This window comes from Furipterus horrens, unplaced genomic scaffold (genome assembly GCF_987537825.1).
Source record: "Furipterus horrens unplaced genomic scaffold, mFurHor1.1.pri manual_scaffold_5, whole genome shotgun sequence".
Taxonomy (NCBI): domain Eukaryota; kingdom Metazoa; phylum Chordata; class Mammalia; order Chiroptera; family Furipteridae; genus Furipterus; species Furipterus horrens.
This window is the reverse complement of record NW_028327175.1, coordinates 178,774,540-178,790,017: the sequence shown is the minus strand read 5'-3', so window position 1 is coordinate 178,790,017 and position 15,478 is coordinate 178,774,540. Positions and strand designations below refer to the sequence as shown.

The 15,478-nt window shown below is 48.1% G+C and overlaps 1 protein-coding gene across 1 annotated transcript; it reads right to left on the bottom strand.

Moving 5' to 3' along the window:
- Positions 1-1,753: 1,753 nt before the first annotated feature.
- SLC18A3 (solute carrier family 18 member A3) lies at positions 1,754-3,953 on the bottom strand. Its single transcript, XM_090279521.1, has one exon. The coding sequence runs from the start codon at positions 3,718-3,720 to the stop codon at positions 2,131-2,133; it is 1,590 nt and encodes a 529-aa protein (XP_090135647.1). The 5' UTR covers positions 3,721-3,953; the 3' UTR covers positions 1,754-2,130.
- Between the last annotated feature and the right edge of the window lie 11,525 nt (positions 3,954-15,478).

Below are 15,478 nucleotides of genomic sequence, written 5' to 3'. Positions count from 1 at the left end.
TCCTCTCTGCTCCCCGCGCTGCGCGCCGCCAACCCAGCCCTTCTCACCTGCTCTCCTAGGCTGTGCCGCTCTGCCGCCGCTGCACCGCATGAAGCAGGACTGGGGGCGAGAGTGTAAGCTCCAGGGATCCGAGAACGCGTCAGCAGAGCGGGGATGGGGGCCGCCACCTCTGTCTGCTGTAGAGCCTCCGACGACGTTGCAGGGTTCCCGCGGGCTCCCCACCCGCTGCCAGCGACCCGGCCGCTCCTGTCCTCTCCTCCTCCTGTTTCTCCGCCCTCCCCTCCCTTCTTTTCCTCCCTTCCTCAGCCCCACCCCTGTTCCCCTGTTCTCTCTCTGTCTCTCTCTCTCTGTCTCTCTCTCTCTCTGTCTCTCTCTCTCTCTCTCTCTCTCTCTCTTTCTCTCTTCTCTCTTTATCCCTCACCTCCCCACTCGACCCAGCCTTCCGGAATCCCACCAACCGCCCCCTCCCCCGCCTGAGCTGGGGCCAGTTTGTACAAGAAGACCAGAATCTAGGACTGAAAAGGGCGTGCAGACATCGCCTGACCCATTCCCATTGCCCCCAGCCCAGCCATCTCCAGCCCCCTTGCTCACTCAACCCCATTATCCTAGCAGCAGCTGTGCCTGCAGAACCCTGGGGAGGACTGGGTTTGGGGAAATCTATGTCCTCCCACTGTCTAGGCCATACTCAAACTGCTACATACAACTCTTTTCAAAATAACAATAATGATGACGGTGGTAACAACAACCTGTTTGTTAATCACTGCAGGTCCTCCCCATCCTGCCTGGCACTATTGGGGTGGGGGAAGATACAGACCTGGGGATGCTTAGAGACAGGCAGCCAGAGGCAGCCACTCCTCTCAGACAAAGCACTCCTCCCCCTCCCCACATATAGATCCTTACACAAAACACAGACAGACCCACAAAGACAGACCCTGCCCAGACAAACACAGCCCGACACGCATACCGAGGATAGACTGTACACACATCAGCATGTAGATGCAGCCCCCCTCCCGCCCCCAAACATACAGGCGTTGCAACCCCGGTGGCTCTCCCAACGCTGGAATGGGAGAACACTGTGACCTTAAGCAGGCCACAGGCTCCAGGACTGGGAGTGGGGCTTCTGGGGACCCAAATTTAAAGTGGATGATTGCTTCCACTCAGGATGAGGTAGGGGTGGCAGGTGTGAAGGGGTGGCACCAGATCCCACACTGGTACCCTTTCCAGTCCAGGCTTAGATCCACATGGCAGGGACACAGCAAGACACACTGGTAACTGTTTTCCCACTCCCCATAGGATAGAGCCTGGCTCTCTAACAAACACACACATCACATATGTGTGTTTCCAGAGATCGGGCTCCTACACCTTTTCAGAGTCTAGATGGGATAGGATGCTAGACTCCAAGGGAAGCCAAGCCCCCAGAGCCTGTGTTCTGTGTCTGATACCCGGTGTGTCCTGCAGGGGCTGGGCCAATGCACCAGTTCCCCTGGGAGGTACCCTGGGGTGCTGTGCTGGGCTTGGGAGAGTGAGGCTGTTGTGGGCTGAGTGCATGTGAGCCCTAGGGTGTCCATGGGTGAGAGCCCCTGTTGGATTTGATTCTTTCATATTGCTCTCCTTATTCAGGTATCAAAAGAGCCACAGGGTCTCAGCATGCCCGCGGGACTGAAACTTGGATTGGGACTAGGCCCACATCACCCTCCCTTCTGTCCTGGCCCTGTGTCTGGCCACCCAACCTCACCAGTAAACAGACTCAGTCTGGGACAGATATGGTTTATTGATTTGGGCCGGAGACACAGCTGTGCAGCAGACCAAGAAACAGAAGGGAGGACAGGGAGACGTACAACCATACACAGGATGGTTCCGAAGTAGAGTCTGTCACACCTAGCTTTCTGTGCAAGGAGCGCATCGCTTTGCGTGCCTTGGTGCTCCACACTCCACTAGCTGAGAGGGAGAGGGACACAGAAAGGGTCATGGGGAGGGAACCCAGGCAGAAGAACTAAAGACAGAGGCTGGCGCCGGAGTCCTCTCTGGAGGGCTGGCCCTGAGCCTGAGCTAGCCACTGTGCTCACAGAGCAGCCAACTTGACCCCAGGGGTAAGAAGCGGGTGTGTGGCCTGGAGGAGAAGCGGGACTGCTAGCTGCGGGTGTAGTAGTCGTTGTAGTCATCCTCCAACTCATCAAATGCGCTCCGCGGGCTGCGAGGCGCATGGTCCGGGTCCGACACAGGGCACTCACGCAGGCGCATGGCGTCGTACAAACCCTGCGGTGGCTCGTCTAGCAGCACGTCGCGCTCGGAGCGGGACCGTGTCAGGAGGCCCACATTTCGCAGCAGCAGCAGGACAGGCGCGTAGAGCAGATTGGCCAGGCCCATGCCAAGGCTAAGCTGCGCAAAGCCGAGGGAGTGCACGATATGGCCCGCCACTATGGGCCCGAGCGCATAGGCCACGGAATAGGAGATGTCGGCGATGGCATAGACGCTTCCGTAGACCGAAACGTGGCGCACGTCCACGAGAAAGGCGAGCGTGGGCAGCAGAGCCGTGTCAACCAGCGCAATGCCGAAACACAGACCGCAGAGAGAGACGACCAGTGGTGCGAAGGAGCGGCAGGCAGGCACCACGCATGAGCTGGCACCGATCACTGCGAGCCCGAGCGCGCCGTAGAGCCACTGCAGGTGTGGGTAGCGCGCTGCCAGGCGTACGGTGAGGTAGACGCCTAGCACGTGAGGCACAAAGGCGGGCAGCCAGACCATGCCCATCTCCCACTCTGACGCTGCCATCGTGTGCTTCATCCATGTGGCAATGGTGGGCTCCAGGAAAGCGAGGGGTATGTTGCAAGTGGTGAGTGCGCCCGCCACCACAGCGATGTAGGGGTCCAGCATGAGGCGGTGGATGGGTGTACCCACCGGAAGGTTGGCCCGCGCCCGTGCCGCGGCTGAGAAGGGCTTGGCCACCACCAGCAGCAACAGGGCGTCCAATAGCGACACCGCGGCGAGCACCAGAAAGGGCACACGTTTGCCCGCGAACTCATAGAGGATGCCCCCGAAGGGTGGTGCCACTAAACTTCCAAAGCTGATGAAGGCCAGCGCCACGCCCAAGGCGCGACTGCGCTCGGGCTCCTCAGGATACTTGTCTGCGATCATGGCAATGCCGGACGTATCTGCGAAAGCCGAGCCCAGGCCTTGCAGGCTGCGCGCAGCGAAGAGCGTGGCATAGTCCTCCGCGAAGGCAAACAGCACTGTGGAAGCGAACATGACGCCCAGGCCGATGAGCAGCGGTACGTCGTAGCTCATGCGATCGATGAAGGTACCACTTAGGGGGTTCACTAGAAGCTGCAGGATGGCCTTGGAGGCAAACAGCACCCCGATCTTCACGTCCTCGCTCTCCGTGGGGTAGCGGGGCCGCAGGGAAGACCCGGCTGGCCACGAAGCCGTCGGGGACTCTGAGCTGTTCAGCGTGCTGGTACTAGCATTGGCTGAAGTGGGCGGCGGCAGGGTGGGCACCCACACTTCCGGGGTTGGGATAGGATTCTCACTGCCCCCGCGCAAATGGGCGATGTAGTCAGGCACGATGGGCACGATGACCATGTACAGCATGTTGTCCAGGAACAGCGCCACGCACACGATGACCAGCACCAGGAGCCGCTGCCGCCGAGGTTCTTGGAGCGCTGCACCCACCACCTCCGACAGCTTGGTGGCTGCCTCCCGGGCTTGGCCCTCCGGTTCCATTGCCCCCACCCAGTCGCTCTTGTGAGGACACCTCCGCGGGGCCGGACGCAAGCGCCCTGCAGTGCAGAGACTAGAGCTCAGAACTTCGGGGGCGCGGTCAGCGCCTTGCAGCGCCCCCTGTGCTTCAGGTGGCTGCAGGGCATATGGCCCTGCACCCGAGGAAAAGCAAGAACCCTGTTCCGCGAGACGCCGCCGCTGTTCAGAGAGGAACCCCAGACCCTCTGCCGCTGAGCTCAGGAGTGATTAGGCAAGACCGGTGCGCCGAGGGGTCAGGGACGGAGACTGAACGCGCTTCGCCTCTGGCCCGCCTGGAGCCTTCCTCGCCAGGTGGAGAGACCGCCCGCGGGAGCACAGGGGCATTCTGAGGCCGCCCGCCCGCCGACTGCTCGCCCTGCCGCCGATTTCCTCTCCCCTAGCGCCGGCTCTTGCCTCTTCCTCCGCCGCCTCCTCTTTTTTCCCTTTCCACTCGGGGCTGTGACGCTGCGAGTCTCGGCCCCCGAGTGGTGCCCTGGCCACTTGCGTCGCTCATGCTAATAAGACGTCGGCGGGGCGGGAGCCGGGGGCGGAGCGCGGCCCGGCGGGGGTCTCCTTCCCAAATGCGCCCGAGCTGAAACCCCCAGAAAAGGGTCTTGGTTCAGAAAGAGTCCTGGACAAGTCTTTGAGGATAATGGGTTCTGCGTGCGAGGAGCTGGTTTTCTGCCCACCCTCCGCCCCCAGTTAGGACCCACCGGGTCCGATTCCCCTCTTCTCCCCATGGGAGGGGTCGCGCAGCGGCCGCTTCCTCCCCCGCTCCGCGGGAGAGGGGGGCGCCGGGGGCTCCAAATCTCCACCTCAGCCTGGATCTCCGAACACAGTGGGCAAGGAGCCCCCGAGGTGAGACGCGGCCTCTTCCATCTGTTCTAGCAGCAGGATTGTGGGGTGGAGACCGGAGGAGCTTAGGGTACAGATACCCCAACCCTTCTTCTGGCCCCGCCCCCTGGCCCCTTCTACCCCTGGAAAGGGAGGGTGAGGCACAGAGAGTGCTGGGCGGGGTTCCGATGACAGGCCCTTCAGAAGAATGTCAAAGGTGAGAATTCCTAACAGCATCTGGGGATTGAGGAGAAAAGTCGTCTTGCCCCTACCGGGCCTGGAATATCAGCCCTGCCTCTCCCACACTCCCGCACTACCTCGCCATCCTTTCCCAGCCAGTAGACTCCTTTCCTCTTTAACTGTCCAGGTCCCCCAGCTCCGCCTCTTGTCCCTTCCCTCCTCCTCACCCCTCCCACTCTAACTCCTCCCAGGCTCTGTGCTCACTAGAGAATAACCCCTTCTCCGCTCTGAGTCCGGCAGTTCCTTACTCCCTATTCCCACCCCCACCCCCCAATCTCCCAAGCTGCCTCCAAGGCTCGGGTGGACTCTGAGAGTCATGTGGCTTGGGTCCTCTCTTAGAGCTGTAAGAAAGACCTTTTAGACCCCACGCCCAATACACCCCCCTCCCTGCCCCCGGGCTACTCAGACGTTTCGCTGTCACCAGATACTTAAGGGAGGTTCACCTCCTGAAAGGGCGGCACCTCACTGAGACGCCCTGTTCTCAGAAGATAAGCTGAGCTTCTCTGGCTGTGCGCTGGATCCAGTGAACCTCCAAAAGAGCGTTGATCCTGGATGGCACATCCAGTCCGTGTACCAATCTGTGGGCTGGCAGGAGAGAGGTTCTGGGGCAGCTGGGTTTAGGAGAATTGTGTCGTTGAGATGACAGTTTGTCTCTCTCTTCCAGAGTCAGAGAACAGTCTTCCTATCCTTCTCACCTCAAAAGCAAACTAGCATTACGTCCAGCTTCTTCCCCTACCATGCTTCCCACACATAAGAAGAACCTTGATGCAGTGCAAAGCACTGGGGCTACTGAGATGGCTTTCAGCTCCTGCACTTACTAGATAGGGTGTTGGGGAAATTACTTCACCTCTCTGTGTCTCAGTTTCTTCATCTGCAATATGGGGTAATAGTACCTACTGATTAGGGTGCCTGCCACATAGTAAAAGCAATGTAAATGCTTGCTATTGTTACTATTGTCACCTGTAAAATATGCTATTTATGTTCATTTCACAATGGGTCTTGTGAAGAGCAGATAAAAGGTACAAGGTCAGCCTGGCTTCCTGGTTAGTACCTCTGATTGGGCATACATGGTGATTCCAGGCTCTGTCATGGCTAGTGGAAGGCTGGAGGGCATAGGAAAGTTGGCTTCTGTCCCTGAGATGGCTATGGAATGATATGATGGAGACCAGAGTGTTAGGATGAGAGGCAACAGCCCATTGTCTAATCTCTTCACTCACCCAGGCACGAGAGGGAGGGAGAAATTCTTGCACTTAAGGGGCTGCCTGCACCTGCTCTGCAGCAGTCAAACTGCTCTCTGAAAAAGGGAAAGAGCCCCAGTATGGGGGCAGGCCTGGCTCTGAATGATCTTGGGTAAGTCATAGCTTCTCTCTGAGCCCCAGCCTTGGTCTCTGTTAAGTAAGTGGGTAGGGGAGAATCCTCTCACTGAGACCTTTGAGCAGAAGTGGGTGCTGTAGAAGGGCTCTTTTGGGGTGAAAGAATTATTTTAAATTTTATTTGAAGGCCTTTAGTCAGCACACACACACACTTTCCAACTCATTGCAGGCTCCCTCTAACTGGCTTAGCACATTTATGTCACCTGTCTGGCTCTTCAGTCATTTGAGTTAGAAACTTCAGGCTTCTTCTGACTCTCATTTTGAGGCTTTTAAAGAGACAGTCTTTCAGCCTGCAGACCAACTATTATTTATGCAAATATTATAGTTTGCCTTGTCTGTTTGAAAGGGGGAATTTAAAGCAGAAGTTTCTGTCTAGTAGATGAAGAACTTAGAATCTTAGAGAAGAAAAACTTTCCATGGACTTCAAGGTACAGACCCTCTTCCCAGCCCTCTGGCACATATAATTCATGGTGGTTTTTGAGCATGGAGCTAAGTTAGCTCTAGGCTCATGCCTAACTCCCCTGTCTTCCATTTCCTAAAGGCAGGAAACAGACTCACTTATTAAACACTCTATTCCAGGGGTATTATGTGTGCTGTTGCATTTAATCCTCACTCAATCCTGGGGCAGTGTAGGTGCTACTTGTCCTGTCTTACTGATGGATAACTGAGCATAGAGAAGTTGAGTCACTTGCCCAAGATCCCAGCAGTGGTTTTGAACCCAGGCTGTGTGACTTGTCTTATGGTCCTCACACTGCCTCCCTGCACTCTGTACCTCAATGTGCATCTGCTGCTCCATCTGCAAGGTGATCACAGTCTGGCAGTATAGGGGAGAGGGGCAGATGAAATCCATGGGAGGAAGATGGTCCTGTGCTGTCTCCCTAATGAGGCCCCAGGCACACTAAACTCTATCACCTCCGTGCTTCAAGCTCAGAAGACAGCTTCCCACACCATTCCTTCAGCATCCCCAAGGGCTAGGGTGCAGGAGTTGCAGGGAGGTGCTTCAACAAAAGAACTGGGCCTGAGCCTTTGCAGAACATTCTCGCCGTTGCCTTAGGGGAGCTATCCAGGGTGCTGGCCCTGATTCCACCACTTGTCAACCAGCTTCCCACCCAGGCCCTGCCCCTCCGTCTTCCTGTACCTGTGGCTTCCTCTTCAACAGAATTTTTAGTAAATTCCTTTCTAGAGACTCCTTTTTCTGAGTATAACTTACAGGCATAAGAGAACTTCCCTTCCAATCCTCTTGCAGAAAATGGAAGCATTTTTCCTCTCCTTTTCCAGCTAGATATAGGAACTGTTGCTACAAAGTACCTACCCGTTACTCCATGTAAGTCAAATGAGTAAAGGAAGGAATTTATTTATTAGACACATAGAAGTATTTATAATGTGCCAGGCACACTTCTAAACATTTTACAAACATTAACTCATTTAATCCTCTTACCAACCCTCATATTATCTTTTTACAGGCAAGGATGCTGAGGTATAATAATTCATCCATGGTCAGATTGCTCACAAGTAGTGGAGACAGGATTCAATGCAGGCTATCTAGCTCTGGCATTCAGCTCTCAGCCACTATGCTGTCCTGGTCCAGGTACCTGAAGCATATGCGACAACTTACTAGAAAGTATATAGCTCAATGCCTGATACTTCATAGGAGCTAAATTATGGTTTTGTGTGGACAGAGACATCTTGGTGATTTCTGGATGACAATCTTTCATTTTATACATTGGATACATTGTGACTTCATTCTGCTAGAGCGAAGTTCTTTTCATGCTGGACTGGTGCTTGTTGTGGTTTCAGAGGTTCCTGGTGTATGGGAGTTTGGGGATGGGCCAGGAAAATAACCTTCTTGCATCTGTGCCTGAGTGAGGTCTGGGGTGTGTGTGTGTGCGTGCGTGTGTGTGTGCGTGCGTATGGGGGGTGTCTTGGAGGCACTGTGTATGGCGGGTGCTATTTTGGAAGAAGGCATTAACCAATCCTTGACTGTTTCCTGAGAAGGTCATGGGCTAAGTCAATTCCAGAGAGGGCCTTGTTACTTCACTGAGACATCTGGTCCCTGAGACAAAAATGACTATGTTTCTGTGAAGAAGCAGGTTGATGGTGTTGATAGCATGTAGGCGGGGCACCTGCTCTTGATTTATTATTTTTTTGTCTCCCTGGAAGCACTTAAGTGCTGGCTTAGTTCCAAGAAAGCTCATGAGCCTCTTTGGATTCCAATGCTGGGGGAGGGAGTGTAGTTTACCCTGGCCTTCCTTGCTACACAGCCCTGTGTGCTCCTTCAGGAGAGCTTCAGGGCCTCAGCATCACTTAATTAATTTAGGTTTCCCCAGCCACATATTCTCATATTCAAAGGAACAGAGCCACCCTGTCAGCCTTTCCCGGAAGCCTGTGAGTCTGGTGGCTGGAAGCCAGGAGAACTACGTGTCTGCCTGCCTGCCCTTGGCCAACTGGTCCTCAGGGCCCAGACCTTCTCTGTGAGCTCTAAAGGGAAAAGAAAGAGACTACAGCTCCTGCACTGTGGATGGGCCCCAGATCTCCTCTTTATAGCTCTAAGGGGCTGTTTCTACTGGCTTTCCTTCTGACTCCTGACATTTCCCTGAATCATTGTGTGGCAGCAGGACCTCAAAATCTTGGTTTCTAACTCCCTGCATTCACTTCCCATCTCAATCCAATGAGTCTCTCAAGTTCATTTACCTCCTCCATTGACACCATCCTGTCCCCTAATCTTTCTCGAAACTAATCGCCTTTCATACTGGGACAGTCAATAACCTCTCACTTGTCCCTTGCTTCCTGACCCAGCCAACCTACCCCTGCACATAAGAGAAATCTTTTCTCTGTAAAGTTCCAAGCAAGTTCCCACATGCTCACAGACCTCATAGGACTCCTTGCTGCCTGGGACTGGAGTCTAAGTTCTTCTCCCAGAATTATAGCTTTCATAACATGCCCCAACCTTTCCTGTCCTCCCTAACAGGCCCCGGGAACTCTCACCTCCACACCTTTGAACCTGAAGTTCTCTCAGCCAATGTTAGCTTTTGCCTCTTCTTGATTGCCATATGATCACATTCCTTGATTCCTGAAATATTGTGAACAGCTACCCCTTTCTCTCCCCTTCAAGAATTTATTCTATATGATGATGGGCATGTTCTCCTACACCAGCCTGAGAGCTTCTTGAAAGCAAAATCTGCCTCTGTGCCCCTAATAAGAAGACTTTGCTTGCTCTGCATTCTGAAGAGCACTGGCAGGAGCACTTTACATAGGAACTGATGTGTCAGTGGATTTAAAATCCATCTCTGCATTTTCATTAACATGAAAATTAATCATGTGATACATAAATAGATGTGATCATAGAAATTAGAACATTATGAATGTTCATTTGTGGCTCCAAACCCTGGTCCTCTCTGCCACCTCTCAGAAACTTCCACTGGATTTTCAATACAATATCCAGTCTTCCTTCACTAATAAAAGAAAGAAAGAAAAAAAGAAACTACTACTATTATTGCTGTTATGGGAATTTTTCATGCCCTTTTTTTTAAAGTATATTTTATTGATTATTTTGTTACAAGAGTTCCAATATTTTTCCCCTTCCCCCAGCAATCTCATCCACCTAAGTTTATGTCCATGGGTCGTGCATATAAGTTCCTTGGCTTCACCCTTTCCTATATTGTTATTTTTTAATTAACTAATTAATTTTTATAACAATAAAAAGAATTCCCCCCTCTCAACCTAAGACCCTCTATAATCTTATAAAGGACAATGGGTGAAGGTCTTATGTTTCTCTAGCTGCTTCAAGCTGGGCATGGTCGTCGTCCTACCTACCCTTGGGTCCAGAAATCCCTAATAAGAGTGGGGGTGTGGATGGGAGGGTGGCCTTCCCACATGGGGAAGGATCTTGCAGACTCCAGGTCAGTTGGCTGTCCCTGGACAATGGCATGCTTGGTTTAACAGGCTGGCATCCTTGTTGTATTCTGGGGGCAGCAGATTTGGCAACAGGGTTAAAAGGCATCATTCAATCCATAACCACTAGATGACAAAAAGCAGGAATTAATTTTTCAATGTCCTACATTAAGGGAAAAAAGACTTCTTTGGAGGAAGGTGTGTAAGGGACGTCACACTTGTCCAAAACCCTTTTGCTCACTACACTTAGTTTGGGCTGAGGGAAATATTTTAGGTTTCCCCTCTCTCAGACCTTTGGGCCCTTTCTGTCCAGGCCATTAGGACAGAAAAGGTAAACCAGTTTTAAAGTGAAGCCCACAGACCACCCCATTCTTCACCAACCCAGCCACTTAGTCCATCCAAAAGCATTGAGTCTTAGGAAGCAGTGATGCAGACAGGATTAAGTGAGACCTATATGTACAATCACTCAGGTAATGAGATTATAGGCTTATGCCCTTTGAAAACAGAAAACACATGTTAATTTATGTAATATAACCCATAAACCAGTCTCTAAATCTGTAAGACTGTCTTATTGGAGAGATATCCAGTTACAAGGCATTTGACATTCTTCTTGCAGGTAAATCAAGCATCTTTGATGATGCCACAGACCTAGTTTAACTTTCAAATGAAAACAAACTTTAAATGAAAAGAAACTTTAAAGACAGTTAGCTGCACTACTTTATAGTCTACCACTGAGCATTGTAATTTTTCTTGAATTGCGATTTTTCTCCTTAAGATTACCCTCCTTGTCATTAAAGGGACTGCATTAAGTCCATTTTTAATTTATCCTGTTTGTTTGCAAAACACAACAAGAGCAGGAAATGATTACTTGTGATCTTTAAGTCTGCTTTGCTGGAACTTACACTAGGAACATTTAGGGTGACCTTCAGTCTGCCCTTCAGAGCACAGAAGCTGAGCCACATACCTGCCATTCATCCTTGCCTGTAAACATCTGTCTTTTCCAAGTCCTTCAGGTTTTCCATTGTGCCTTAAGGTCCCTTCTTGCCAGCTTTCAGGAAAGCAACTTTCATTCCTTCCCTGGAGAGATTACCATGGGCCGCACAACCAACCATGGTACCAGGCCTTTTTTCTCGTGGATTTTTTTTACTCTTAGAAGTCAATCCTAGTTCCTCAGGCTTTCTGGTAACAACCAGAACCCAATCATATCCACTTTTCCCACGACATTCTAGTCAAAGTCATGGTTAACAAAACCTCTATTAACAACTGGTCTTATTAGTTTTATGCAAAGAAGCTTCTGTCATTACTTCCTTCTTCAGAATGCCAAATTCTGGAGGGGTCAGGTAGGGAAAGTGTGAAGGAAAACCCTTGTTCTTCTAATATTCACTAATATTGCATTTCCATTCTTTATATTTTTTCTTCATCCTCAAGATTGCTGTGGATATTCGGGCTCTTTCTTGGTTCCACATAAATTTTTGAAGTGTTTGTTCTAGGTCTGTGAAATATGTCATTGGTATTTTAATAAAGATTGCATTGAATCTATAAATTGCTTTGGGTAGTATGGACATTTTAATGATGTTGATTCTTCCCATCCATGAACATGGTATATGCTTCCATTTATTTATATCTTCCTTAATTTCTTTCTTCAGTGTTATGCAGTTTTTTGAATACAGGTCTTTTACCTGCTTGGTTAAGTTTATTCCTAGGTACTTTATTTTTTTTGTTGCTATAGTAAATGGGATTTTTTCTAGTTTCTGTCTCTGATATTTCATTGTTTGTGTACAGAAAGGCCTTCAATTTCTGAATATTGACTTTGTACCCTGATATTTTGAAAAATTCACTTATTAGGTTGAGTAGTTTTTTCATGGAGCCTATAGGATTTTCTATGTACACTATTATGTCATCTGCAAATAATGACAGTTTTACTTCCTCTTTTCTAATTTGAGTGCTTATTATTTCTCTTGTCTGATTGCTGTGGCTAGGACTTCCAGGACTATGTTGAATAGGAGTGGGGAGAGTGGACATCCTTGTCTTCTTCCTGATCTCAGGGGGAATCCTTTCAGTTTTTTCCCATTGAGTATGATGTTGGCTTCAGGTTTCTCATATATGGCCTTTATTATGTTGGGGTCTTGGTTCAGAAAGAGTCCTGGACAAGTCTTTGAGGATAATGGGTTCTGCATGCGAGGAGCTGTTGAAGTATGCTTCCTCTATTCCCATTTTTCTGAGTGTTTTCATCATAAATGGGTGTTGTACTTTATCAAATGCTTTTTCAGCCTCTATTGATATAATTATGTGGGTTTTGTCCCTCATTTTGTTTATGTGGTGTATTATGTTTACTGACTTGCGAATATTAAACCATCCTTGCATCCCTAGGATGAATCCCACTTGATCGTGGTGTATGATCTTTCTAATGTGTTGCTGGATCTGGTTTGCCAATATTTTGTTAGGATTTTAGCATCTATGTTCATCAGCAATATTGGCCTGTAGTTTTCTTTCTTTGTTGTGTCTTGACCTGGTTTTGGAATTAGAGTAATACTGGCTTCATAGAAAGAGTTGGGGAGCTTTTTTCTTATTGGACTTTTTGGAATAGTCTGAGAAGGATAGGAATTAATTCTCCCCTAAATGTTTTGTAAAATTCACCTGTGAAGCCATCCGGTCCAGGGCTTTTGTGTGCCGGGAGTTTTTTTATTACTGCTTCAATTTCACTAGTTGATATTGGTCTGATCAGGCTTTCTGCTTCTTCTTGATTCAGTTTTGGAAGATTATATGTTCCCAGAAACTTTTCCATTTCATCTAGGTTGTCAAATTTTTTGTGATACAGTTGTTCATACTAATTTCTTACAATCCTTTGTATTTCTGTGGTATCGGTTGTGATTTCTCCTTTTTCATTTCTGATTTTATTTATTTGGGTCCTTTCTCTTTTTTGTTGATGAGACTGGTTTAATATTTGTCAATTCTGTTTATCTTGTCAAAGAACCAGCTCTTGGTTTTATTGAGGTTTTGAATTGTTTGTTTAATCTCTATCTCATTTAATTCTGCTCTGATATTGATGATTTCTTTCCTTCTACTCGCCCTGGGATTTGTTTATTGTTGTTCCTTTAGTTCTTGTAGGTGTAGGGTTAGATTTTTTATTAGAGATTCTTCTATCCTTTTTAGGTAGGCCTGTATTGCTATGAACTTTCATCTCAGGAATGCATTGCCTGTGTCCCATAGGTTTCGGGTTGTAGTGGGTTCATTAACATTTGTTTCCACAAACATTTTGATTTCCTTCTTGATGTCATTGTTAATCCTTTCATTACTTAATAGCATGTTATTCTTTTTTATGAGTTTGAATGTTTTTGAGTTTTTTCCTTGAGGTTGATTTCCAGTTTCAAGCCACTGTGATCTGAGAAGATGCTTGATAGAATTTCAATTCTCTTGAATTTCTTAAGGCTTATTTTCTGTCCTACCACGTGGTCTATTTTTGAAAATATTCTGTGTGCACTTGAAAAGAATGTATATTTTCCTTCTTTGGTGTGAAAAATTTGATATATATCAATTAAGTCCATTTGATCTAGAGTATTGTTCAATTCCTCAATATTCTTGGTGTTTCTTTGCTTCGAAGGTCTGTCCATTGTTAACCATGCAGTGTTAAAGTCCTGTACTGTGAGTGTGTTGCTGTCAATATCCTTCTTGAAGTTCTACAAAATTTTCCTTACATATTTGGGTGCTCCAGTGTTGGGTGCATCTATATTTACCAGGGTTGTATCTTCTTGATGGATTGTTTCCTTAAGAATTACAAAATGTCCTTCTTTGTCTCTTTTTATGGAGTTTGTTGTGAAATCTGTTTTATCTGATACAAATATTGCCAACCCAGCTTTTGTTTTTCATGTCCATTTGCTCAAAATATTTTTTTTTCCATTCCTTCACTTTCAGTCTGTGTAGATCTTTTGTTGTAAGGTGTGTCTCTTGTAGACAGCATATATGTGGGTCATGCATTCTAATCCATTCAGCTACCCTATGTCTTTTGACTGATGCATTAAGTCCATTTACATTCAATGATATTATTGATAGGTACTTATTCATTGCAATTTTTCCCCTTTGTACTTGTGTTCCTCTCTGTCTCTCTCTGGTTCTTCATCTTCTTAAAGCAGACCCTTTATTATCCCTTGCAATGCTGGTTTGGTGGAGATGTATTCTTTTAGCCTTCTTTTGTTTGGGAAACTCCTATTTCACCTTCCATTTTGAATGAGATCCTTTCTGGGTAGAATTCTTGGTTGTAGGCCTTTGTTTTTCATTGCTTGGAATACTCTTTGCCATTCCCTTCTGGCTTGTAGTGTTTCTGTTGAAAAATATGATGTTAGCCTTATTGGACCTTCATTGTATATTATTAGCTGTTTCTCTCTTGTTGCTTAGTATTCTCTCTTTGTCTTTCAATGTTGCCATTTTAATTATGATATGTCTTGAAATGGGCCTGTTTGGATTAATCTTCATGGGGACACTCTGTGCTTCCAGGACTTGCGTGACTTTTTCTCTTATCAAGTTAGGAAAGTTTTCTGTCATTAGTTTTTCAAACAGGTTTTCTATCCCTTGTTTCTCTTCTTCTCCTTCTGGTATTCCTATGATATGGATATTATTACATTTTGTGTGGTCCTGCAGCTCTCTTAAAACCTCTTCATTCTTGTTCAGTCTTTTTTCATTTTGTTGCACTGTCTGGGAATTTTTTTCTATGTTGTCCTCCAGCTTGCTGATTTGATCTTCTGCTTTCTCTAGCCTGCTTTTAATTCCTTCTACTGTGTTCTTCAATTCAGAAGTTGTATTTTTCATTTCCTCCTGGCTCTTATTGATAGCTTCTATGTCCTTCTTCATGCTGGTGTAATTCTCATTAAGTTCCTTATAATTTCCCTGGAGTTCTTTGTAGTTTTCTTTGCGCTCACTGATCTCATTGAGCCTCTATAAAATCCATGTTTTGAATTCCATTTCTGATAGTTTGCTTTCCTCTACTTCATTTAGCACCTTTTCTGGGGGGATCCCTCCTTTCCTTTTATGGGGGGTTGTTTCCCCAGCTCCCCATTTTTGTGACTCTTCTTGTTTGTTGCTGCTTCTTAGATTGATCTGCATTTCCTGGATCTGCCCTTCATGGCATCAGATCGTGTATCAGTCTGGGCCTAGGCAGCCTGTTGGAGACTACCAGAGATCTACTGCCTTTGTCTGTCTCCTTTAGTAGTTAATCTATTCAATCTGTGATCAGCCATCATGCTTAAGCACCGAGGGTGGGGCAGATTAATTCCTCTGGGCAGGGCTTTTGCTTCTCCTCAGGCTGACGCCACTTTGAGGGGAATGGTCTGCCTGCAGTGTGGAGAATGAGTCAGCACTGGGACCCAGTCAGCTGCTCCCCCAGTTCTCTCCTCAAAGCCGCCACCCCAAAT

Excerpts from the sequence above, each read along its gene's own strand:
- SLC18A3 (XM_090279521.1), bottom strand. The coding sequence starts at position 3,720 with ATGGAACCGGAGGGCCAAGCCCGGGAGGCAGCCACCAAGCTGTCGGAG.